The sequence below is a fragment of the Mandrillus leucophaeus genome, unplaced genomic scaffold (genome assembly GCF_000951045.1).
Source record: "Mandrillus leucophaeus isolate KB7577 unplaced genomic scaffold, Mleu.le_1.0 Scaffold157, whole genome shotgun sequence".
NCBI lineage: Eukaryota > Metazoa > Chordata > Mammalia > Primates > Cercopithecidae > Mandrillus > Mandrillus leucophaeus.
This window is the reverse complement of record NW_012101554.1, coordinates 476195-502707: the sequence shown is the minus strand read 5'-3', so window position 1 is coordinate 502707 and position 26513 is coordinate 476195. Positions and strand designations below refer to the sequence as shown.

Here is a 26513-nt window from a genome sequence, read left to right as displayed (position 1 = left end):
TTGAACCCAGGAGGTGGAGGTTGCAGTGAGCCGAGATAGCGCCACTGCACTCCAGCCTGGGCAACAGAGCGAGACTCCATCTCAAAAAAAAAATTATTTAATTAATTTAAAAAAAAAAAAAAAGTAACTGCAGATGCCACTGTGGTTATGGTTCTAGAGGACCAGGTAGCTTGTGGGCGGGGAAGGCTGCAGGAAGGTTGGACTAACCTGCCTGCCTGGCCTGTCTACCACTACAAAAGTCTCAGGACTTGCTGTTTCTCTACTAGGAGTGGAATAGAATAGTATATAACTCACCTACACATGCTAATCATCTAAGCTGCAGTAATTACCAATGTTTTACAAAATTTCTTCTTATATCCCTCTCTCTCTTAAGGATCTGAGCAAACAATGTGACCCCAACATTATAAAACTTTAAAAGTTAGTGATTTTCTAAGATTCCAGACTTGGAAAAGGTACTATTATCTTAAGTAGGAAGTAAAAGCATCAAGAAAAGAAGCATAACTAGTTTGAGTGAGAGCAAAATTTTTCCAAGCATGTATTTATGCCTTATCTTTACATTTAATACACAATTAAAACCCTGAAAAAGCCACAAAATAGTTTAACCTGGCTACTGGCTGGAGTATTTTCCCTCAAATGCTCCATAATGCATAGGTCTCAAACCTCAAATCAGATAGGGGTTGGAGTTTCACTCTTCACAACAGAGTGACATATGTCATAAATTAGCCAGGAAGCTATGCCAAATCTTACTTTATTCTTCTACTAGATAATGCAATCTACTTTCTAAAATTAACAATTCTGCCGGGCATGGTGGCTCACGCCTGTTAATCCCAGCACTTTGGGAGGCCAAGGCAGGTGGATCACGAGGTCAGGAGATCAAGACCATCCTGGCTAACAGGGTGAAACCCCGTCTCTACAAAAAATACAAAAAATTAGCCAGGTGTGGTGGTGGGCACCTGTAATCCCAGCTACTCGAGAGGCTGAGGCAGGAGAACGGCGTGAATCCAGGAGGCGGAGCTTGCAGTGAGCCGAGATGGCACCACTGCACTCCAGCCTGGATGACAGAGTGAGACTCTGTCTCAAAATAAATAAATAAATTAAATTAAATTAAATTAACAATTCCAATCTCTTCAACTCGTCTAGGGTTTTTAGAGTGCTCTAAATATTTTTAATCCAACAAAGTCTAACCACCCCCTCCTCAACAAACAACCCCCACCCCCCCAAATATCGGCTCATGAAACAAGACTTCTTTGGAGGAAGAAAAATGTAACGGCTTTAAAAGAAAGCAAATGCAATTAGTACTTCCTTACAAATTATAAACATTGTATGATTTCTCACAAACACTACATGACACTATATTCAAAAGAACTCTAATTTTATATTATAGAAATACCATAATCCAAATGCAATATCTGTTGTTACCATAACTATGTAAATACTTGACAAAGGATAACTTCAGTGATTATATCCATCAAAAATGTAAACAATAAAAACAACTAGGCTATTTGCTCTCTTCATGAAAATTGATGATGCATTACAAAGATTGCAGCTCAAACCACCAAAAGCACAAACACAAGAGTAGCTTTTCCCTCTCATACCTGTCTCCTCGACTTTCCATCCATAGTTTCGAGAGTCTTGTAGGGCTTGTCCTAACAAAGCTGCTTGATGCATCAGTTTTTTAGGTATGCAACCCACATTCACACATGTTCCTCCGAGACCTACAACAACATTGAGAAATCAGTTTATAGCCTGCTTTCCAAGCCTTACAAATCTTCAAAGTCAACAATTATTACAACTCTAAGAAATATTGTATTATATTTGCTTAATGTGGCCAATAATAAAGTTTATTCCTAAATCGTACAACATTCATCAGTTCAGAGACCCTTACATAACAAACACGGTAACATCATCCTAAAACGAAACAAAGAGGGGCAGATTTCCACGATTTCCATATACTTCAAAGATAGAAAATTAATTGATTGCTGATAAAGATGCCAGAAATTGAAATTTTACTATGTACACAACCCTATATAGATGACCCGACTTACGATTTTTCTCTTCATGTTGATACCCATACACCCATACTGTGTTTCACCTTCAGTACAGCATTCAATAAATTATATGAGATATTCAACACTTTATTATAAAATAGGCTTTGTGTTAGATGATTTTGCCCAACTGTAGGTTAATGTAAGTGTTCAGAGCATGTTTAAGGTAGACTAGGCTAAGCTATGATGTTCAGGAGGTTAGGTGTATTAAATGCATTTTTGACTTGTTTTCAACTTACAAAGCATTTTATCAGGATGTAGTCCCGCATTGTAATTCAAGCAGCATCTGCACTTGCCATTGAATCTATGCACAGAGGTAACTGATAAAGGCGTTGTTATGCTAGGCGATTAGAGTGTAGTGGTTCTTACACTACACATAAAATTTGGTGTATATGGGCCAGGCGTGGTGGTTCACGTCTGTAATCCCAGCATTTTGGAGGCCGAGGTGGGTGGATCATTTGAAGTCAGGAGTTTGAGACCAGCCTGGCCAACATGATGAAACCCCATCTCTACTAAAAGTACAAAAAATTAGCGGGGCGTGGTGGTACATGTCTGTAATCCCAGCTACTCAGGAGGCTGAGGCAGAAGAACGGCTTGAACCCAGGAGGTGGAGGTTGCAGTGAGCCGAGATAGCGCCACTGCACTCCAGCCTGGGCAACAGAGCGAGACTCCATCTCAAAAAAAAAATTTTTTTTGGTGTTGATGTGCATTTTTTTAAGGAGGTGGCCTACAGCATTCACTTGGTTTTTTAAAGGATGCATGACTTCCCTTGCTCCCTAAAAAAAAACTTTAGTATCCCTAAGCTTAAAGAACATGGTGACAGCTTGTTTCCATTAGAACAAAACACAGGCAGGTGACCAAAATGACATGAGTTAAGAGTGAAAGATGGCAACAGACTTCACAGCTCAAAGTCGGTCCTCTGAGCAGAATGCTACCAGCGTCTCTCTGGAGTATAAACTTCACAGGTCAGAAGGGGAATACCTAGCAACAAGAGCAGTGTCTGACACAGATTGACACATTAAGTGTCTGCTGAACGGATGAATCGGAAATTGTGACATCGCCTTATCTGGACTTCCTGCTTCTTGGTTCCTTCTAATGCAAGCAGCCAAGTAATCTTTAAAAAATGTTATATTATCACATGGCTCCCCTGCCTTAGAGTCTTCAAAAGCTCATTTATATGCTCTGATTAGTCCAATTTAGTCCAAATTATATGCTTTGATTAGTCCAAATTCCTTATCTGGGCCTACAAAGCCCTCGATAGTGACACCTGCCTTCCTCTCTGGTCTCACCTCACACTACCACCTCCAGCTCCCATTATCTATGCCACAACCACGAAGGACTCTTACCTACCTCAGGGCCTTTGTATGTGCTATCCTCGAAGAAAGAGAAGCTGCCTGGAAAGTTCTGCCTCACCTTTTGACAGCTGGCTCATTCTCATTCTTTGGCCTCTTCTAAATGTCACCTCTTCAGATGTCTTCCTTGATAATCTTCTCAAAGTTAAACTCTCCTTTATCCACTTCGTCTCTATGCCACTATATAATTTTTTCAATACCACTTACCACAACTCCTAAAGTTCTTACGTATCTTTTGTCTCCCCACTTAGAATATAAGCTCCACAAGGGCAGGAACTTTGAATGTGCCAAGTTCACTGCTATATCATCACTGCCATGGTTCATAATAAATGTTCAATAAACATTTGCTGAATAAATGAATAATGAACATATAATCCATCAAGACCGAGAAGCAGTAAGGGCTAGGCAGTAAGGTATCTCATTCCAGTTTTGTTCAATGTAGGAGGTAGATTTAAAACAGAAATCCACACATGAAAAGTTTAAATTTTCAGTTATTAAGCCCCTACATATGCTAGATTACTCAAATATTTACCTTTAAATCATAGCTTGTAGACAAGGTTTTTACTTCTTGACTCTGTGCCAAAGAACCTAAATTTTTAGCATTTAACCTGATCCATTTTAACTTGGCTCAAATAAAAGATATATATGTTTTGGGGCTAGTTTTTCTTTAACTTAGTTTTTAATTTTTTAAATTAGGCTTTAGGAGCCAGTTAGATTACTGCCAGGGGAAAACTACTTCGGCAACATCACTTCTAGAGTATTTTAAAAGCTTACCCCATCTAGTTCCAAGAGGGGTGGGAGTGACAAAGTCCAGGACCATCACCTTCTTGCCATATTGGGCTGCCTCCTGGAAAATAAAATTATTAAAGTGAGTTGGAAAGGTTAACATGACAGATTGGAAATGGGCTGTTAAAAACCTATGATTTTTTTTTTAAGCTATAGAGCTTAAAGCATAACGAGTAATTAATACCTGGGTACTTCACACACATCATGATGATTAATTCAACTCCAGGATAAAAATTAACAGATATTCAGATAGTTGTGAGAGTAGATTTTAAAATTATGCATAATAGAGTAGTAAAATTGTTAGAATCAGCTGGAAACCTTAGACTTCTCACATAACTCCATTCAAACAGTAACAGATTAAGCAATACCTGAAAAAAGAAAGTGGCCATTTCCAAGCAAGTTGCCAAGTAGCTGAAAAAGCAGGTTTACTGACAGTCTACAGCCCTTAATGCAACCTGTATCCTATAAGGTGATATTTTAAAAATCATTTTAAAGTTTAATCTAATTTGGTTTCTAAAGCAGAATACTGAAGAAGTTTTTCTTCTGTATTACAAGACTTCCTAAAAATTTCACATGAGGAGCTCATTAAAAAGTTGACAATATCTATGATGTTTCCAATTCTATTTTGAGGGAAGGAAACAAGAGTTAGAAGTTTGTTTTGCAGAGTATCTTTTCTTTCTCAGAGAATAAACTTTGTATATTGGCAACTAGACCTCCAAAGGTTATTTGAAAGGACTGAGTCTACATGTCTTTCAAACACACCATCCCTGGAGTAAAACACATCAGGTATTATTCCTGAATTACTTTCAGCAAAGCACTGCTTCATGCTGGTCTGCCCCTAATTTGGGCAGCTTCTACCCATTACTGATTCAACACAAGCTACAACTTAGGGAAATATAACCACTTCATCTTTTAAAGGAACCTGTTGGGTAAGGATGACAGGCCCAAGGGGTCCTCACATGGGAAATTTATCTTGATTCAGGACCAGGAGCCTCACTCCTAACCTTCTTTATTTATACATCCTCTTCCCAATCACCCTCAGACCACAGAGTTAGTGGTTATTAACCGCACATACACAGAAAGCAAATCATTTTTAATAAACGGGTTTAAGAAACCCAATTGCTCTCCATCTTTTTTATACTGGAGAGAAGGGGTTATGAACAGGGAAATCATCAAGTGAAAAAGACAAATATTAATTAAGAAATATATTTGCTTAATTTCAAACCATTTCCACACAACACCTATATATATATATATATTTTTGTTTGTTTGTTTGAGACAGAGTTTTGCTCCTGTTGCCTAGGCTGGAGTACAATGGTACGATCTCAGCTCACTGCAAACTCAGCCTCCCAGGTTCAAGCCATTCTCCTGCCTCAGCCTCCCAAGTAGCTGGGATTACAGGCACCCACCACCACACCCAGCTAGTTTTTGCATTTTTAGTAGAGATGGGGTTTCACCACATTGGCTAGGCTGGTCTTGAACTCCTGACCTCAGGTGATCCACCCGCCTTGGACTCCCAAAGTGCTGGGATTACAGCAGTGAGCCACTGCACCAGGCACAACACCCTTATTATCTCTGAGAAATCAACTAAACTTTAAAGTGAGTGGAAACATGTTCCAAACTACTGGGCCCTGTACTTTTATATAAGTAATGTATATTTCAATCTGGAAAAATGATTTATAAAGTGGTCCCTTATCATGTCCATGTCCTGCCCAAGTTAATGTGCAAAATGTCACAAAAGTGGATCAAATAAATTCCACAGACAGCGGAGAGAACCCTGTGAGGAATGTTAATATTCTAACTACCACCCAGACAACACACAACACAAGGAGCCTTGCCTTAGCAGCTGCCAGGCCTCCGGAGCCACCTCCAATGATGATAAGGTCATAGTCATAGGACTCGGGAAGATCCTCAGGGCCGTTCATTTTTAGTAGCTTTTGAAGTCTGCCCTCCTGATAAGCCTAAAGAAAAATAACAGGAGAGAAAATAATTTAACTTAAAATCAGCAATGTCCAAAAAGCTTTTAAGAAAACCTTTTCTTAAAGAAAAACAAAAGGAATTTTCAAAGGGAAAATGTTTGATTTATAATTACAGCATACAGATGGAAATATTCAACCTTCCTTAAAGTTGTGAACTGCTTGCTTTATGTTAGTTTATTAGCCCCAAACACTGTCATTGCTAACTACTTTGAAGTGTTCATATATTACCTCCACATAAGTAAACCAGCTTAGGTCTAAATCAGGTTTAATCATCAGCCTTCTTTTCCTAGAATTTTTAAACTAGGTTTTAAAGATAGGGGCTTGGTAAATATGGGCATAGCTTAATATCAATATAACAATTTTAAAAGATCAGCCAAATATTTATTTAAGACTTTTCTGTACTGTTTGGCTGGGGCATAACATCTAGAAAATCAGAACAGAACTGTCAATTGATACTGACCTGCATGAAAAGTTAAACGTGAAAGTTGCTGCTTTTGTAGGATATTTTAAATAGGCACAACTCTGCAAAGTTCATTCCTTTAATTGCATATGCATGAAGTCTCCCACTTTTAATATTTACTTTCCATATACTTAGCAAGTAACAGACTTTTATAATTTAGGTGTTAGACTCTCAATTTTTAAAAAAATCCTTTCATTCCACTAATATTATTCTGATACACATTAATTATATTTCAAATCAGTTTAATATGATATTTTGGCGATATATTTAATATTATCTCTTACTAAAATAAAAATCTATGTTAACAAGAGATAATGACTGAGAAAGTTGTTAATAAGCACAATAAAATGTTTTCAAAAACTCAAGTCTTAGGCCAGGCGCAGTGGCTCACGCCTGTAATACCAGCACTTTGGGAGGCCGAGGCGGGAGGATTACTTGAAGTCAGGAGTTCGAGATCAGCCTGGCCAACAGGGTAAAACCCTCTCTCTACTAAAAATACAAAAATTAGCCAGGCATGGTGGTGGGCGCCTATAATCTCAGCTACTCTGGAGGCTGAGGCAGGAGAAGCGCTTGAACCCGGGAGACAGAGGTTGCAGTGAGCCAAGATCGCACCACTGGACTCCATCTCATTTAAAAACACAAACAAACAAAAAGTCTTAACTTTAATAACAAAAAGAGCCCCCAAACTTACCAGCCCAAACTGCACATTTCTCTCTTGCCTACCATCAGATGCAGGGGGTGAAAGGCAGAGCTTGGGGTCAGCAGAAGAACAAGGTTCTTGGGATGTGGAAGGGGATGCAGTGGAGCAATGTGAAGGAGGAAGCACAGCACTGTGGCTACCTGTTGGCAGCATGGCGGGCATATGTAGTGCCTCAGGGACTGAAGGGAGAACACCTGGAAACCAGCAACAGTGGGGGCAAGACTGCACCACCCTGACAGTCTGCACAAAAGGTCTAGCATGAGAGGCTGGTAAACACAGCCAGTACTCATCAACTGGCATTATGGCCAAGGCTCCTCCTTCAATACAAGGCACTGTGGGGGAAAAACAATTTGGTAATAACAGCCATTCGATCAAAGGATCAATTAAGTTTCAAGGAACTAGTGTGACTCTCTATTCAGTCTCAAAGAGCATGACTTACTGGTTTAAGAGTTAACTAACAAGTGCAGTTAGATGTCCTGCTGGAAAAATAACACACAATCACTTTTAATCGCAACCTCATTTTATCTGCATGAACTTAGCAAAGATGGTGACAGAACACAATAACTGGCTGTCTAAATGAAAACCACGGTTCTGAGAATCCCCCTCCTCCAACATACCCACTAGAACAAATACCAGAAAATGTATCCTCATGCTGAAAAGCCACATACTCCCTCCACCAATGTTTACAATCAGTTCCTTACTGAAATTCTGTATCTAACCTGGGGTCTCCTGGTTCAAGCTTAAAGTCAAATTGTATCAACCAGTGCACAGATTTTACCAAAAAAGCTCTGAATGAACCTCACCATTTTAAAGCACTGTAGGTAAAACTGGTAAGACACAGGCAATTGAAGCATTCAGTTGACCTTAGAATGAAACATTATGAGGCTGAGCTCAGTGGCTCATGCCTGTAATCCCGGCACTTTGGGAGGCTGAAGCGGGCGGGTTGCCTGAGCTCAGGAGTTCATCACCCGCCTGGGCAACACGGTGAAACCCTGTCTCTACTAAAATACAAAAAAAAGTTAGCCAGGCGTGGAGGCATGCACCTGTCATCCCAGCTATTCGGGAGGCTGAGGTAGGAGAATTGCTTGAACCCAGGAGGTGGACGTTGCAGTGAGCCGAGATCGTGCCACTGCACTCTAGCCTGGGTGACAGAGTGAGACTCCATTTCAAAAAAAAAAAAAAGAAAAAAAAAAGAAAGAAACATTATGTTTTAAAATTTTAACCGAACTTAAAATTGAAAGTGCTATCATTCCATTCCATGTAAATGGTACCTCACTTAAAATAAAAATAAGATAGAAGGTAGAAGACAGCTCCCCCAGACAGCATAAGAAGGTAGCACAGAGATGGGATAAGGAAAGAAGAGAAATGCCCCCATTCTCTTCCAATTACAATTACTAGAAATTATGTCGGCTGACTGTGGTGGCTGCTACAGAGGTTCTCAAACTTTTTCATCTCAAGACTCCTTTACAATCTTAAACCAGAGCTTTAAAACTGAGACTCCAAAGAGCTTGTTAATGTGGGTTTTATCTATTTATTATATCAGAAATTAAAACTAGGAAGAAACTTAAAATATTAACAAATTTAAGAATAATATATTTATTAAATGTTAACATGAGTGTTTTTATTTAAAAATTTTTTTAAATTGGTGAGAAGAATGGCACTGCTTTGTATCTTTGCAATTCTCTTTAATGTCTGACAACAAAAGACAGCTCATATCTGTTTTTCCATTCAATCTGTTGCCACATCACCTGTCATGTAACCTCTGGAAAACTTCACAGTTTACATGCAAGAGAATTAAAGTGAAAAGGGCAGCTGGGCGCGGTGGCTCACACCTGTAATCCCAGCACTTTGGGAGGCCGAGGTGGGAGGATCACGAGGTCAGGAGATAGAGACCATCCTGGCTAACACGGTGAAACCCCGTCTCTACTACAAATATAGAAAATTAGCCGGGCGTGGTGGCGGGCGCCTGTAATCCCAGCTACTCGGGAGGCTGAGGCAGAAGAATGGCATGAAGCCAGGAGGCAGAGCTCCCAGTGAGCCAAGATCGCACCACTGCACTCCAGCCTGGGCAACAGAGCGAGACTCCATCTCAAAAAAAAAAAAAAAAAAAAGGGCAAACAGTATCTTAGTATTATGAAAATAATTCTGACCTTAAAGTATGCCAAAAGGGCCTCATATACTTTGAGAATCACTGCTACAGAATATGAGTAGATGACCTGCAGGCATTCGTCACTTGTTGGCAAGGCTTACACATTGGATAGTCTTCCTTTTCTTCCACCTGCCTGTCATAGTAATCCAATCCCTTTCCCCAGCCCCACTCCTACTAAAACACTGCTCCAGGCTCCCCCGAAAAGGGCATAATACAGAAAGCAATTCAACTGTGGCAGTCTTTTAAAATCCTGACTTTCCCCCCAAACTTAGTTTCTATCCTTTGCCAGATTTGTACTTTTTCCCCCCTACCATTATAGATGGCTCTGGTGCAGAAATAACCTGCGTTAAAATACTTGCTCTACCACTCACAAGGCCAAGTGACTTGGACCAATCACCTAACCCTTAATGAAGCTAACAGGTTCCTGACCTCATCAAATGGCTGAGTTTAAGAAAGATAATGCATGTTAGCATAGTGGCTGGTAGGAATTAATCCCTTTAAGTTACTAATTCCCCACCTCCTGAAGAAGGGAAATTGCCTGGAACTAAGTCAAGAAGTGGTAGAATGTATTTTACTGGTGTCCTCCGCTGAGTTTCCCTGCGTCAATCTCCACTATTTTGAAATGTCCTCTTCCTAACAAATCTTGACCCAGCACACAGACAAGACTAGCATGATGTTACATTATTTCTATTCAATGTACAAACATATTACCCTTCCACAGCATTCCCTTGGAGGCTGGTGGCTTCTTTAACCAACACTCTAAGAGATTCCAACACAAAAGGCCCATTTTATCCATCAAGTCTCTCTTCAGTTCCCAATATTCTCCTTTTCTTTCTTATAACTCCAATAACACATGTAGCCACAGCACTTAGCACAGACATTGTTACACTACCTGGGATGTCCTCTTTTCTCCACTCCAACCCCTTCATGCCCTTCAAGCTTAAATTAGAAGCCTTTACTTAACAGCCCTTGTGATATAGTTTGGCTGTGTCCCCACCCAAACTGAGTTCCCACATGTTGTGGGAGGGACCTGGTGGGAGGTAATTGAATCATGGGGGCAGATATTCCCTGTGCTGTTCTCGTGATAGCGAATGAGTCTCATGAAATCTGATGGTATTATAACGGGAAGTTTCCCTGCCCAATCTCTCTCTTTGCCTGTCACCATCCACATTAAGATGTGGCTTGCTCCTCCTTGCCTTCCTCCATGATTGTGAGGCCTCCCCAGCCATGTGGAACTGTGAGTCATTAAACCCCTTTCTTTTGAAAATTGCCCAGTCTTGGGTATGTCTTTATCAGCAGTGTGAAAATGGACTAATACATCTTGACTTGGGTGTTCCTCCTCTGAGATCCCCCTGCCACCATCACACAATCCCATCAACTCTGCAAGGGTGGGTATCCTGTCTTTCATCTCTGTGGCCCGACTTTGGGAGCAGTACCACCTCACTAGGGGCCAGTCTAATCTTAATGGAACCACCACCATATACGTGGTCTATTGTTGATCTCATGTGTAACACATGATTGACCTTATACAGTGCATGACTGTATTCTGGTAAATGATTTATGAAAAAGAGATTACATTTCAAATGCCTCGTTCAAAGAGCCTCCCCTTAACCCTTCTTCTCAGGCAGCACTTCAACCTCTATCCAAGCAACTCTTCTTCAGAGCTATCATCGTTAACAGGAATATGTTGTCTTTCTCTACGATAGGGTGAACAATAGTTCTCCAATGTCAAAGTCTGGATCCCTAGAACCAGTGGCTATGTTACGTGTAAAGAGTGATTAAGGTTCTAGAGAGAGATTTTCCAGGATTATCCCACTAGGCCCAATGTAATCACAAGTGTTATAAGAAGGAGGCAGAGGGAGACTTGATTATAGTACTAGGAGATGTGAGGACAGAAGCAAGAGGCTGCATTGCCAGCTTTGAAAATAGAGGAAGTGGCCAGGCGTGGTGGCTCACGCCTGTAATCCCAGCACTTTGGGAGGCCCAGGCAGGCAGATCACGAGGTCAGGAGATCGAGACCATCCTGGCCAACATGGTGAAACTCCGTCTCCACTAAAAATACAAAAAATTAGCCAGGTGTGGTGGCGGACGCCTGTAGTCCCAGCTACTCAGGAGGCTGAGCCAGGAGAATGGCGTGAACCCAGGAGGCGGAGCTTGTAGTGAGCTGAGATTGTGCTACTGCACTCCAGCCTGGGTGACAGGGCGAGACTCCGTCTCAAAAAAAAAAGAAAAGAAAATAGAGGAAGTGACAGATTGTGGGCCAGGGAATGCAGGTAGGCTTTGGAAGCTGAAAAAGGCAAGGGAACAGATTCTGCCTCAGAGCTTCCAGAAGGAACCAGACCTATTGATAACTGGATTTTAGCATCCAACTTCCACAACTGTAAAATAGTGTTATTTAAAACTACTAAATGTTTGGTAATTTGTTAGAGCAGCAAAAGGAAACTAATATACCCACTAAAACATGAAATCATGAAAGGTGGGCAGTTTTCTATCCACCATTTTTCAACCAGTTCCTAGAACAGTGACTGGCAAAATGGGCATTCAAACAGTTGTGGAATAAATTAATTACCAATCACTTGGTAATACATTCTCCAGGACAAGGGTCTAAAAAGCATGACAAATGGTCAGAGACTCAAAGGAAAGTAAATGAACCATTACAGAGATATCACTATGGAGGGAGGTGGCATTATGGAATTTGCTGACTCTGAACTAGAGAGTGAGGCACTAACATGAGAGTCTACAATAAGAAAAGTTTTTTTTATACGTTATCTCAAAGTCTTCCAGTCAGATGTTTATTCCCATTTCATATAGTATAGAGGCCCTCAGAGAAAGAACCTTGCCCACGAGCCAAGAATTGAGCCCACGTTCAATTTCAGAGATTACAAACCTCTTGCTTTTCCAACTATACTACATACCATAATTCATATCTCAAAGTACTTATCACAAACATTTTCTACTTTGATTCTTACTGTAAACTTAAGAGGCATTATTCCCACTTGGCAAATGAAAAACCTGATGTTTACAGGTTAAATAATAATTTATCCAAAGTACATAACTAGAATGTTATAGAATGAGGATCTGATCCCAGATCCTTTGACCAGCAAGGGGTTCTACCATTCAATAAAGTTCTATTATTTAAAAATATTCTCAAAATATTTTAAAAATATTTCTTAAAAATATTGTCCTAGGCTGGGCGTGGTGGCTCACACCTGTAATTCCCAACACTTTGGGAGGCCAAGGCAGGAGGATTGCTTAAGTCTGGGAGTTCAAGACCAGCCTGGGCAACATAATGAGACCTTCTCTCTTCCGAAACAAAAAAAATAGCTGAGTGTAGAGGCATGCAGCTGCAGTCCCAGCTACTCGGGAGGCTGAGGCAGGAGACTCACTTGAGTCCGAGAGATCAAGGCAACTGCAGTAAGCCAGGATTGTGCTCTGGGCAACAGAGCAAGACCCTGTCTCATAAAAAAAAAAAAAAAAAAATTCTCCTACATTTCAGCTAACTGAACCTGCAAAATTTAAAGTACCCTAGGCCGGGCGTGGTGGCTCACACCTGGAATCCCAGCACTTTGGGTGGCCAAAGCAGGCGAATCACGAGGTCAGAAGTTCAAGACCAGCCTGGCCAATACAGTGAAACCCTGTCTCTACTAAAAGTACAAAAATCATCCAGGCGTGGTGGCGGGTGCCTGTAATCCCAGTTACGTGGGAGGCTGAGGCAGGAGAATCACTTGAGCCCAGGAGGTGGAGGTTGCAGTAAGCCGAGATTGTGCCATTGCATTCCAGCCTGGGCAACGAGTGAAAACTCTGTCTCCAAAAAATTAAATAAAGTTCTCTATATTAGCAAGAAACAAGCAGATTTACAGTTTGATTCTTAATCTCTATAAATTTTTAATTTCCTTTTTGCTTCAAGGTAAGCAGTCACTTTAATTTCAAAATTTCAAAAATGATGAGGCAATCCATCACGCCTCAGCATTTTACTGGTGTCATGCCAACCAGTACAAATAGAAACAGTAGTGGTCAACTTCGTATTTTAACAGCTATTAGCTTTAGAGAAGACCCAAAAAATTACCTCTCCTAAGCCTCCAGATGATCTGTTAATGCTTTTAAATCATCACTGTCAAATACTCCTAGTAAAGACACAAAGCATTCAACAGAGCAACTGATTGTCAGTAAAGTACCGGGGCGGGATCTGTTTGCTGTCATTAAGAGTACTTTTTCTTCCAACAGCAGATCTCTGCAAAACCCAAGGAAATTGGTTGGTAGAGACATGCTGGAAATGAGGATTACTGAGATCAAATGATACTTCCATGACTGCTACTATAAATCAAAGGATACTAGACACTAGCAAGGGTAAGCGCTCTTTAGTATGTGAAAGGAGGAACTAATTTAGAAAATAATTGGCCAAGTTTCATAAGAAAGTTCTATTTTTGCTAAAACCACTACTGTATTATTGGTGAAGAACCTCATCCCCATACATGAAAGATCCTTCCTCTCAGTCTTGGTATCATTTGTTGAGTCTTTGGATTTCCCTTTCCTGTACTACTAGACTTACTAGGAAAGTTTGCCACTGCTATGCACAACAGATGCCTAAACATTTGCCAAATTATTGTTTAACGGCAAAATTCTACGACTACCAAAACTTAAGCTCCTATAAGGATCAAAGGAAAGAAAGTTTATGGGCATGCTTACTGCACCTTCTCAAGTTGTTTTCCTAATGACCCAAACTTTTGGCAATAATCTCCAAATAAGGTTGTAATTTATATTCTTAAAACAACTGCAAGCAACAGAAAGAAAAAAGCCTTTACGGCTTTACACTAAGTGAAGAACATAAACTAACATGTTTTAGTTTCAAGCAGGGTCAGTTTCCTGGCATTTAAAACCCTATTAAGAAATGCAAAATTTGGCTCACACTTGTAATCCCAGCACTTTGGGAGGCCGAGGCAGGTATTTGCTAGGTGTGATGGCACACACCTGTAATCCCGGCTACTTGGGAGGCTGAGGCACAAGAATTGCCTGAACCCCAGAGGCAGAGGTTGTAGTGGGCCAAGATCGCACCACTGCACCCCAGCCTGGGCAACAAGAGTGACACTTGTCTCAAGGAAAAAAAAAGATAAAAATGCAAAATTAAAGTGGGACAAATATTCAAAGTTGTTACATGATGAAACAGTGCAGACTCTGAAGGACATTCTATGTACTAACAAAGACCACAAAGGGACACTAGGGGCCAGAGAAGAAATTCAGTAGATAAAAACTACAACTGGATAGCAAAAGATTTTGTGTTCAACGTATAATAGTTAGACAAAAATATCTTCTGAGGATACTAATAGATGAAGTTATTCAATTGTTGCCCAGCTTAACAATCAAATATAACAGTTTTTCCATAAATCTAATGGTCCTCTCGTGCCTAACTTCTAACAATTCCATGCATTTGACCTTGCTATCCTCCTGCCTAGAATGCCTTTTCCTTCTCCGTGTTTCTACTCAACTTTCAGTCCTTAGCTGACACCTCAACTTCTACAGCAGAAACACTACTTTGCTGAGTCTAATAACAGAAACTGTTTAGAATATGGATACTCCCTCATAAATCCCGTCTTCTTTGCAATGACTTTTTTATTCTTAATGTTGCATATTAACTGCCTTACAGACAAGTTGTTGTTGCTTGTTTGCTTTTTTTTCCACTTTTGTTTTTTATCCACTCTTTCCCCAACCTGGTTAGGAACTCTTTCTGGGATTCTCTTGGTTCCCTATGACAGAGAAAGCAATGTATCACAGAGCATCATAATTGATTTTCGTAAATTATTATGTTTTGCAAATTATCAAATATCCCTTAATTTGGTATCCAAAACTTGTTTTTATTAATAGTCTTAAAGGGCATTCAATAAAACGCTCCCATAAATATGCCAACGAATTTTTTTTAATAAAAGATCATGACCTTATAAATTACTAAGAAAAATATGCTGCACAGTAAAACGTCTGATGTTCTTGAAGATACTTTTTCACTTTACAAGACATACAATATGTGCTTCAGTTTACATTTGACTCTCCATTTGAGATAACTTCAGAAAAACACACAAAAAGGATCCTATACTAAGAAATCTTTAGTATGAGGAGTATGTAATCATAGCCTCAGAAATTTCAAAAGCTGCCACAATGTTTTTCCACTCCTGTAAAGTCAAAGATATGACTCCCTGTTTCCTACCATGGCAACTGGAATCATTTCCCTCACCCATTTGGTTAACATTCATCGGCTCTAATATTGGCAGCCTGTCTTCATCAAGCCTTATTCTTGCAAAACCATCTCTTACAATAAAAGAAACATAAAATATATTCTCCACAGTACGAGAAAAAGAGTTTGGATCAATCACAAACTCAAAATAGGACACAGGAGTATCAGGATACTTTCGAAAGTAGGTTTGCAACAATCCCAAAATCCTTTCTACGTTTTCTTCTGTTGCTTCTGGATAACTACTCAGGTCCAGCTTCCGCAACTTTGTAGGCATATTCCCATTTTCCTCCATCTTGCGAACCTTCTTCTGGTGTTCAAGTCGGGGCTTTGGTGCAGAAGGTTCTAGTTTGAATGAACCAAAAACAAAATGGAATGTCTCAGCTTTTACCATCCAGGATGTTGCTTCCTTTTCCACTGTCTTCCAGAAGGAAAGAGCTATGTTATCATCACAATCACTCAAGTCATCAGGCTCGCCTTCCATCCAATTCAGACCCCCGAACAGAAACAGAAAGTCACAAAATGCTAACTGATTAAAGAAGTTCAGGTCAGAGTTTAACTGCTTTGCCTTTTCTTTACCCAAGTCAGAAGCCATCACAAGAAACTGGGCGTCGAGGGCTGCTTCTCTGGTTCGGCTCACTCCATCAAACAGGACGTTGGCTTCCTCCAGAGCCTCGGTCAAGGAGTTGTTCGCCGAGTTCACGATGTCCTCCCGGTTCTGCCGCACGCAGTACATGAGCTGCCGGTACTGCCTGCGGATGCTGCGGCACTTCTCCTCGTCAGCGGTGAGCTCCAGGAGTTTTGGGTCTATGTCGGCCTCCCCAGAGCTGAGGTCGTCGGAGCAGCCCGTGACCCTCACCGCCACATCCATCTTCATCGGCGCTCCCTCCGCCGCCGCCGGCTTCGCCGCGTACTCGCTACTAGGGATGACCACGAGCTGCTCCTCTCCTTTCTCGTCGTCTCCCTTGCGGGAAGCTTTTTCAACCGACATGCCGGCCACTGGTATCTCCGAGGTAACGGCCCTCCCAGCTTGTGGAAACTGGCGGCAGTTGGAGCCGCGGACGCCCGCCCATGCGCATTAGCGGCCCGGCCCGGCGCGACCCGCCCCCAGCACGCTCCGCGGGAAGATAGCCCCGCCCCGGCCCGGATGCACCACGACCCGAGGCGCTCGCTCATAGGCAAGCGCCGCTCTCCGAACACGCGCAATAATGGGCCCCGACCCCAAACGCGACTTATGCCCGCTCAGGGCACAGCTGTTCTTTTTCAAAGCGTTTACCGACTGGATCACCTCACTTTAAAAAAAACACTTTTGGACAACTTGAGACAAAACTGTTGAGGACACTAAAGGTCCTGCGCTTTAAAACGATCGCTGCCATCATATACCGCAGTGAGGTCGACCGAGGGTTTTGTTTTTTTGTGAACTAAATCTGGCTGGACTGTAACCGCCGGTAAGGCCAAGGCCCGTGAAAAGCAGAAACTCCATTAAACAGGCTGAACTCTCAGTTTTTTGCAAGGTGGTGTTTAGACTTATTATACAAATGTAAATCGGGTTAATTACTTTCACAGGTCCTCTTTAAAAACCAAACCCCCTCCATCACCCCATCCCGAAGATCTGTGGGGTCGGGGGAACCTCCAGTATGCGTGCTAACCCCTGCAGGAAACTGAGTGCTCGCATTACTCAAGTGAACTTTGGTTCTCCACCATCCAGGAGTGGAAGAATAGAATGATGGGTAGAGATCTCTGCAAAAGAGCTATTTACTTGAAAGCTTGCCAACATCTAAAGGCCACCGACACTGAATGGGTAAGAACTCTGAACCCTAAAAGGTGAGCAAAGCTATGAAGATTTCAGAAACAATCTAAGGATATGAAAGCTTAATCTGTAAACTGGGTAACTAATCTGCGTTGGAAAATTTACCCATTGGATTTAATGGGGTCACTGGAAACTCAAGTGCAGTTAACCACAGGACTCCGCTTATCTGTCTCACCAGTAGCAAATAGCAAAGTATACTTAACAACGGGAATTAATACATCTGGTTTTTAAAGAGAACATGCACACAACCAACCCATGGGCATCAACAGCTTTTCAAACCTGCAGCAGGTGCACCTTAAAAAAAAGACACCCACAACTGCACCTGTCCAACTGCCAGTTCACAGCACCAGGAAGTAAATTAGCCCTACCATCCTTTATGCAGATAGACTTGTTCGTATTTAGCATTAGCAGAAGGTTTTTTGCAAATGCATAAACAGCAAAATCTAGTAGTATTAAGTTACTCCAAAATCCTTATATTACCATTTGCCCCCAATTATTTTATTAACTAGGGGTAATTCAGGGAAATACATGCATTTTTCAAAACACCATGCATTAAGGTTAGTTGTACGTATATATGATCCTATGCTATTAGATTGTCAGCTTCTCAAAAACAAAAGCTGGGTTTTACATCTTCCAAACATAGCTGTTTTTACATGGATGCACTTACGTACTGAACGTATAAATTAAAATAGATTTAAAACTGTCCCAGCATCTACTGCAAGTTATTTGGCAGCAAAGATTAAGTTCACAGATTCGTGGAAGTAATCCTATACACTGAAAGGAAAAGTTGACTGCTCTTCAGAAAAACTTCTTATCCCTCTTCTGAAATAAAGAAACAATGAGAGATAGGTAAGTTGAGACCCAGGATCATTAAAGGATCATATCTTTCCCAAGTCTGGCCAATTACAAACCAGTATTTAAACTTGTTTTAAATCTTAGGTGAAAATATAGCTAAGAATTCCAAGACCCAAATCCAAAAAAGTCTGCTTTTACAGTGAACGATATTCTTAGGAGTTGCTCACATCCACTTTAAATTCAACAATAGCTATTTACGAAGATAAGCCAACCCTTCCCACCCTATGGTGCCTATTTTCTCCAGGCTCCGAGGAAGGAAAATAGGCTGACACCAATTTGCTACATGAAGACCCTTTCATCTGAGAATTTCAAAATGCCTTAGAAAACTATATTCTCCCAACCTACTTATAAAGTATTACTAATACCATTTACAGGGATTTCTCAGGAGATAACAGCCCACACAATTTGCTCAGAGCAACAGAGCATATCAAGGCAAGCATTATTAAGTTGTGATTTACAGTGCTGAGTGCATTCTATGCTAGATCTCCAAGTACGTTATTAACATGTAACTTAGATCATCCTAAGAAAGGCAGACTTGCATCATATTCCACCTTTAAAACTCTACCTTTAGGCTGGGCGCAGTGGCTCACACTTGTAATCCCAGCACTTTGGGAGGCTGAGGTGGGTGGATCACCTGAGGTCAGGAGTTTGAGACCAGCCTGATCAATATGGAGAAACCACGTCTCTACTAAAAATAGAAAATTAGCTGGACGTGGTGGCACATGCCTGTAATCCCTGCTACTCAGGAGGCTGAGGCAGGAGAATTGCTTGAACCTGGGAGGCGGAGGTTGCGGGTGAGCCAAGATGGCACCATTGCACTCCAGCCCGGGCAACAAGAGGGAAAACTCCTCCTCAAAAAAAAAAAAAAAAAAAAAAAAAAAAAATCTGCCTTTAGACATTTGCTACAAAGTGAAACAATCTCAAGTTTAATAATTTTCCCCAATCATATAAAGAATGGGATTTCCATGCTGGTTAATCTTTAAATCATTAAATAGTGATTTCCTAACCTAAGGTCCAAGTGCTACTAATAATTATTTAAATGAAGCTTAAAAAGAAGAAACTGCACTGCTGATAAATTTGTCTGTGACTAGGAACAGAGAGCAAGAAGTGCACTGGTACTTCACAGCAATCGATGGAGTCTACCTTATTCCCACAGTATAGACTAGTTCAGGCAGCCATAAGACTGAGTTGCCTCAGAGATAATTTAGCTCCCCTCTTCCCCCTTTTTCCTCTTTCTTCGCTCAAGAGTTGCTAGTCAGGGTTCAATACAACCCTCCATTTCCTTTCCTCTTTTCTTCAGTCTTTTCTCCTATATTTTCAGTTCCTTTTCCAGGAGTTTAGGTTAATTCCAAGCATTCTGAGCTCTTTTCCACAACCCATACTGCTCAATACAAACGTGACAGGGTGGATGACAAAGGTCACATGTCTCCCTGTAACCAAATAAAGGAAGAAGTCACATGGAGTCCACTATTTTTCTCCAGTGAGATTTTGCTATAAGACTTATCTATAACAAATGGATTTTTAATAGACTTTTTGGAGCCAAAGCCAGGAATCAGTCAAGTTTGAGTCCCACAAACTAACATACACACTTATCCTATCAGCTACCTCCCTAAACTTTTCTATTCCTTCTTTCATAGCAGCTTTTCTTCCTTCATAGCACCAGGGCATCTGTTTAATATTGAGTTGTGAAGACATGTGGTAAAAGTCCTAGTTTGATTTGCCAGAGTTAGCAGGACATTAGGTATAGTTTCTCTTCCATCTTAATTTTTTTTTTTTTTTTTTTTTTGGGACGGAGTCTTGCTCTTGTCGCCCAGGCTGGAGTGCAATGGCATGATCTCAGCTCACTGCAACCTATACCTCCCGGATTCAAATAATTCTCCTGCCTCAGCCTCCCAAGTAGCTGGGATTACAGGCGCGAGTCACCACACCAGGCTAATTTTTGTATTTTTAGTAGAGATGGGGTTTCAGCATGTTGACCAGGCTGGTCTCGAACTGCTGACCTCAGGTGATCTGCCTGCCTCAGCCTCCCAAAGTATTGGGATTACAGGCGTGAGCCACCATGCCTGGCAGTTTCTCTTTCATCTTAATTTTCTTTAAAGTTATGTTTGTATGTACATATTTTGTGTTTTCTTTGTTTTTTATTATTAAAGGTGAACTTTGCTATGATAAGACAGATGTATTTTTTTTATGAAAATTTGTTTTTGAAAAGACCACAGACTGTAGGAGGGGACAATCTAGGTTCCAATCTTGACCTATTAGCTATTAGTATTATCTTAGCCAGCTTGCTTAACCTCTCAGCCTCCAGTGTCTTTATTTATAAGACAGGAATACTACTACAGTTGACCCTTGAAGGAAACAGCTTTGAACTGCACAGATCCACTTATACCAAAGCGATAAAAAATACAGCATTTACCCAGGTCTGCCTGCTCCTTAAAGAGGAAAAAGCTTGTGAGAAATAAAGAAATACCGTATTTGTGAGATGTGAAACCTGTGAATATGGAGAGCTGACTTTCCATATATGCTGGTTGTACAGGGCAGACTTTGGGACTTGAGTGTGTATGAATTTGGGTATACACAAGGGTCCTGGAACCAATCCCCTGAGGACACCAAGGGACAACTGTATTTATACCATATAATTACTATAGTGAATGAAAATTATGTAATGTATCTGACAGTGTTTTCAACTACTAAGTAGGTACTTAATAAATCAAACAATCCCAAAGATAGCAAATATTTTAAAACTATATACAAACCAGTAGTTTCACTTCTGAATGTTGCTTTAGGAACAGAAAAAAATTTTTTTAAATTTTTTTTATTTGTTTGAGGCAGAGTCTCACTCGATCGACCAAGCTAGAGTGCAATGGTGTGATCTCGACTCATTGCAACCTCCGCCTCCCGGGTTCAAGTGATTCTCCTGCCTCAGCCTCCCCAGTAGCTGGGATTACAGACGTGCAAGCTAGAGTGCAATGGTGTGATCTCGACTCACTGCAACCTCCGCCTCCCGGGTTCAAGTGATTCTCCTGCCTCAGCCTCCCCAATAGCTGGGATTACAGACATGTGCCACCATGCCCGGCTAAGTTTTGTATTTTTAGTAGAGATGGGGTTTCTCCATGTTGGCCAGGCTAGTCTCAAACTCCTGATCTCATGATCCACCCACCTCAGCCTCCCAAAGTGCTGGGATTACAGATGTGAGTCACTGCGCCTGGCCCCAGAAAAATATTTTTAAAGGTTAAATCAGTAAGGAGGAACACAGGAATATATTCCACTATAACAAATACCAGTGAAAAGAAATTTGCCATATAACAAAATTTTAAAAACCTACTAAGGCTTCAACTATTCAAAGTATGTATAGTAACACTTAGAAGGGTAAACCTCTGTACCAGACATTCTGAAGCAGATCCACAGTTTGAGTTTATATGCCAAATTATTTATGTGCATTTTTCTCAGGAATAGCTCCTTAGATTTCAGCAGATTCTTTTAAGTCTAGTATCCAAAAGAGCCTTTGAATAACTGCTTTATTCAAATAAGAGGGCATTATCATTAGAGAAGTAAAAGAGGCTCACTAAATAATCTGGACTCACTCATTTGAAATACTTTGGAGTAGATAAAATCTCCACCCTTGCTCTATGGTCAAATCATATACTTAATGACACTTTAAAAACCCAGTGCTGGTTGACTTGCCAAGCCTCAAGAATATAAACAAGGGTGTGAGATGAAAAGAACAACTTTTCAGGTTATAAGAGCCTCCACAACACCTCAAAAGACAGCAATGACTAGGTGTGTTATTTTGACAGACAGGGAGGTAAGAAGCACTGGGTGTGTGGCTACTAAAGGATGCAGCATTCAAGAAACTCCACGCAGGGATCAAATGAAAAATGTCTGATTAGTTGTCACTTACTTTCTTCAGCAATTGTAACGTAAGTCTATCAGATGTCTCACTCTGCCATATAGAGTGGTTATCATCATTAAAAACAAAATCAGGCCGGGTGTGGTGGCTCACACCTGTAATCTCAGCACTTTGGGAGCTGAGGCAGGCAGCTCACAAGAGGTCGAGAGTTCGAGACCAGTCTGACCAACAGAGAGAAACTCTGTCTCTACTAAAAATATAAAATTAGCTGGGCATGGTGGCACACGCCTATAATCCCAGCTACTCAGGAGACTAAGGCAGAAGTGCTTGAACCAGGGAGGCGGAGGTTGCAGTGAACTGAGATCGCACCACTGCACTCCAGCCTGGGGGACAGAGAGAGACTCCATTTCAAAAAATAAATAAATAAATATAAATTTATTTGTCAACAAATGTTTGTATATTACCTTTTTTTTTTTTTTTTGAGATGGAGTTTCGCTCTGGTTGCCCAGGCTGGAGTGCAGTGGCACGATCTCTGCTCACCGCAACCTCCACCTCCCAGGTTCAAGCGATTCTCCTGCCTCAGCCTCCTGAGTAGCTGGGATTACAGGCGCCCACCACCACACCCAGGTAATTTTTTGTATTTTTAGTAGAGAAGGGGTTTCACCATGTTAGCCAGGTTGGTCTCAAACTCCTGACCTCAAGCGATCTGCCCTCCTCGGCCTCTCAAAGTGCTGGGATTACAGGCATAAGCTACCACGCCCAGCCTGACAAATGAATTTTTAAATAAGTACATTGCTCTACAGACTTGTGTTAGAGATTACAAAGATAGTGCCTAGCCCGATGTCAACACAGACGCTCAATAAATACTAGCTAAATAGATGTGAAGTGACTTTCTTCCCAACTGACCTGGACACACCTGCATAAAATGCTGAAGGCAGACAATGTTGCTGTCATACAGCTTTTAATTCTGAACTGCTTTCCAATATGCTGCCTAGAATCTCTTCTGAACAACCTAGAGTGTGGTTCCTGATAGCCCATCTTCAATAAAATCAGATACCTTAGAGCTAAATCCTTTAAGTGAGTCTCTTCTGGCCCTACCACCATCTATATTTACTCAATACATATTTACTGAATGCACACTAGGTGTTAAAAAATAAGCCTAGTTCAACAAAAAGCCTTTTGTAAAGACCTACTCTTACAAAAAATTTAAAAATTGGCCAGGTGTGGTGGTATACGCCTGTATTCCCAGATACTCAGGAGGCTGAGGCAAGAGGATTGCTTGAGCCCAGGAGGGTTGAGGCTGCAGCAAGCCATGATAGTGCCACTGCACTCCAGCCTGGGTGAGAGCGAGACCTTGCCTCTAAAGAAATTTTTTTCAATATATGGAAGATACTAAAATGTATCATTGTTCTCCTAAAGAAAAGTACAAGTAGGCACAGAAGAATGAAATTCCATTCAGCAAGCATGTAATGAATGAACACCTACCATAAGCCAGCACTATGCTAGGAATACCAAGATTTGCATGGGCCTGACCCTGAATCATGAGCACACCACAGCATCTCATCAAGGACACAAACATGTATCTCAATAGCAACAACATAAAGCCAAGTGCCAGAAGTATGAGTACATGAGAGTGAGCTTTGCAGGCAAACAGGTCTGGGTTCCAGTCCTGACTCTGCCACTTAACTAGCTTATAATCTAGGCATGCTCCTTAAATTCTCAAGGCCTTTATTTTCTCATCTGTAAACCCGGATAATACCACCTCCTTCACAGGACTGCTGTGAGGATTTAATCACTAAGTATTACAGTATTTAGAGTCTAGCACATAATAGGCATTCAACAAATAAACGTTATAATCATTAACAGGCAAATTTGCTTAGATATCTGCTGGGCTCTAACATAGGCCTGGGACCACAGGCATAAAGAATAAGACTAGCTCTCTGACCTTGATATGTAAGCCAAAAAATTATCATTGGCAGGATTCCTCCTTTTCCAAAAATAAAGATTTATAGGAGTGCCGTGGGAACAGAGGAGGAAAGGAATGGTAAACTTTGGCCTTGTATTCTGAACAGGCAGGCAGTTGGAAAAGTGGCTTGGGTTAGGGAAGAGAAGATAGGTGTTGAAATAAAGAATAGAAGTGAGGAGGAAAACTGTAGGGAGAAATATTTTAGCTGCAATGATATTCCCAGGAGCCTCCAGTAAGTGAGGGAGCAGAGCAGGAGATAACCAGAAAAGCAGGTTAGGGCTAGACCCTAGAGGGCATTGAATACCAAGCTAAGGAGCTCCCACTTCATTCTGGATGCAGATCTGGGGCCAGTGAGTAGCAATCAGGAAGATGACTGGCAATGGGAGCTGGAAGAGGAGGGAGATCAGAAGTGGGAGGCCAGTTAAAGACTGATGAAATGGTCCAGGCAAAAGTAACTAGGGGCAAGAATGTGATGCCTAGAATAGTCAGGCGCTGGTGAGTAAACAGAAGTGACAGGAAATCTGAAGCCTATACCACCAGAATTTCAATGCTACTGTTAAAGAACAGATACACAGCAAAAAAACAGGTTTGTGTTTACACCTGGTAGAAGTAGGAGGAACTCAACTCTACAACCAGTAAAATTCTACATTTATTTGCAGTTCTAACAGTCTAAGACTCTTTTAAATCTTGGTAGTCCTCACCCCTTACTTCCTTTTAATGTACGCCAGAGAATCTGTCACTTCCCTCATCTTCAAAGCAATCCTCCACTCCTCCTCAGGCCTCAACTTTAATCAAGCCAAAAGCAGATACATTACTAATGCCTCCAAAAAGAAGGGATTATTTCAGAGCAAAGAAACAAAATAAACTGCGTTTTCTGTCAAGTTCTGGTAGCCTCTGAAGTTAAGAATAGTTAAGAAAGGGGATGGTTGGAGAGTTATTCAATCACCACTCATGTCCTGATGTCTGTTTCTGGTAACTAGAAGTTAGACTTGAAAGGAGACCTGGCTGGGCGCAGTGGCTTTCATGCCTATAATCTCAGCACTTTGGGAGGCCAAGGTAGGCAGACGGCTTAAGCTCACGAGTTTAAGACCAGCCTGGACAACATGGTGAAACCCCCAATATACAAAAAATACAAAAATAAGCTGTAGTCCCAGCTACTTGGGAGGCTGAGGTGGGAGGATGGGTTAAGCCCAGGAGGTGGAGGGTGCAATGAGTCGATAATGCACCACTGCACTCCAGCCTGGGCAATAGAGCCAGACCTTGTCTCAAAACATGAAAGGAGACCTACCTTTGTCTCAGCATCTACCCCCTAAGACTGGAACATAGGGCCACCACAACTGTCTGCAAAATTCATCTGGATATTAATCCCACATTGCTTTGTGCCTGTCATCCCTCCTAATATTGCCCTGAACAAATTATTTAAGCCCCGAGTTGCCAGTTTTAGTCTTATCTCCCAGGATTACCTCAAACTACTAAGTCTTAACTATGTCTGACACTTGGTATTATACCAATAAACACTTTTTCACTCACTCTGCTTCTCCTCTCAGTACCACCAATAGGCCTTTCTACAAGTGGTTTCAAAACCCTGGAATCCAGAGGGAGATGCTGATTTATATACAAAACAGGTTCCCTATAAGAATACTGGAACTTTTCTTTAAAAACCAAGATGTTCATGAAAGCCATATGTCTTTGAGCAGTAGGAACTCTATTCATAGTTCTTAGCCATCTTGGAGCTCCCTAGTTCCAACTTTATACATGGACATACAAAAGCCCTAGCCACAAACAGCTTGGTTCCCTATTTTTCTATTCATTGTTAAAGTGTTCAATAAAAGTGTTACTCCCCTATTGGGCTCCTATTTGCTGTTTTCTAACAAATATGTTTTGGGTATTAAAAGACTAGTCCTTTGTTTTCCGCAATTCTAATTATCTCATCAAATGATCTTGACAAAACTACCCTATGTACAATAATATTAAAGCGTCTCAAACTTGATATTTATCCTAAGAATTATTGGAGGGAGGTTATTTAAAACAAAACAAAAACAAAAAGGCAGGCCGGGCGTGGTGGCTCACACTGTAATCCCAGCTCTTTGGGAGGCTGAAGTGGGTGGGTCACCTGTGGTCAGGGGTTCGAGACCAGCCTGACCAACATGGTGAAACCCCGTCTCTACTAAAAAAAATACAAAATTAGCCAGGCATGGTGGCGCATGCCTGTAGTCCCAGCTACTTGGGAGGCTGAGGCAGGAGAACCACTTGAACCCAGGAGGTGGAGGTTGCAGTGAGCTGAGATCATGCCACTGCACTCCAGCTGGGGCAACAAGAGCAAAACTCCATCTCAAAAAAAAAA

At 41.3% G+C, this 26513-nt stretch overlaps 2 protein-coding genes across 6 annotated transcripts in view; both read right to left on the bottom strand.

Annotated features, from left to right (window-relative positions):
• Positions 1-26513, bottom strand: part of TXNRD1 (thioredoxin reductase 1) — a 152407-nt gene that overhangs the window by 32772 nt on the left and 93122 nt on the right. For 4 of the 5 annotated variants that reach the window (XM_011975499.1, XM_011975501.1, XM_011975502.1 and 1 more), the window contains 3 exons: positions 6022-6144; positions 4172-4244; positions 1596-1715 (listed from right to left, as the gene is read on the bottom strand). In XM_011975499.1, coding sequence (XP_011830889.1) covers positions 1596-1715; positions 4172-4244; positions 6022-6144 — 316 coding nt within the window. The remainder of the gene's footprint in view (positions 1-1595; positions 1716-4171; positions 4245-6021; positions 6145-26513) is intronic. The other variant, XM_011975504.1, reaches the window with a different exon arrangement.
• On the bottom strand, positions 15300-16989 carry EID3 (EP300 interacting inhibitor of differentiation 3). The gene has a single exon (XM_011975505.1). The coding sequence runs from the start codon at positions 16680-16682 to the stop codon at positions 15567-15569; it is 1116 nt and encodes a 371-aa protein (XP_011830895.1). The 5' UTR covers positions 16683-16989; the 3' UTR covers positions 15300-15566.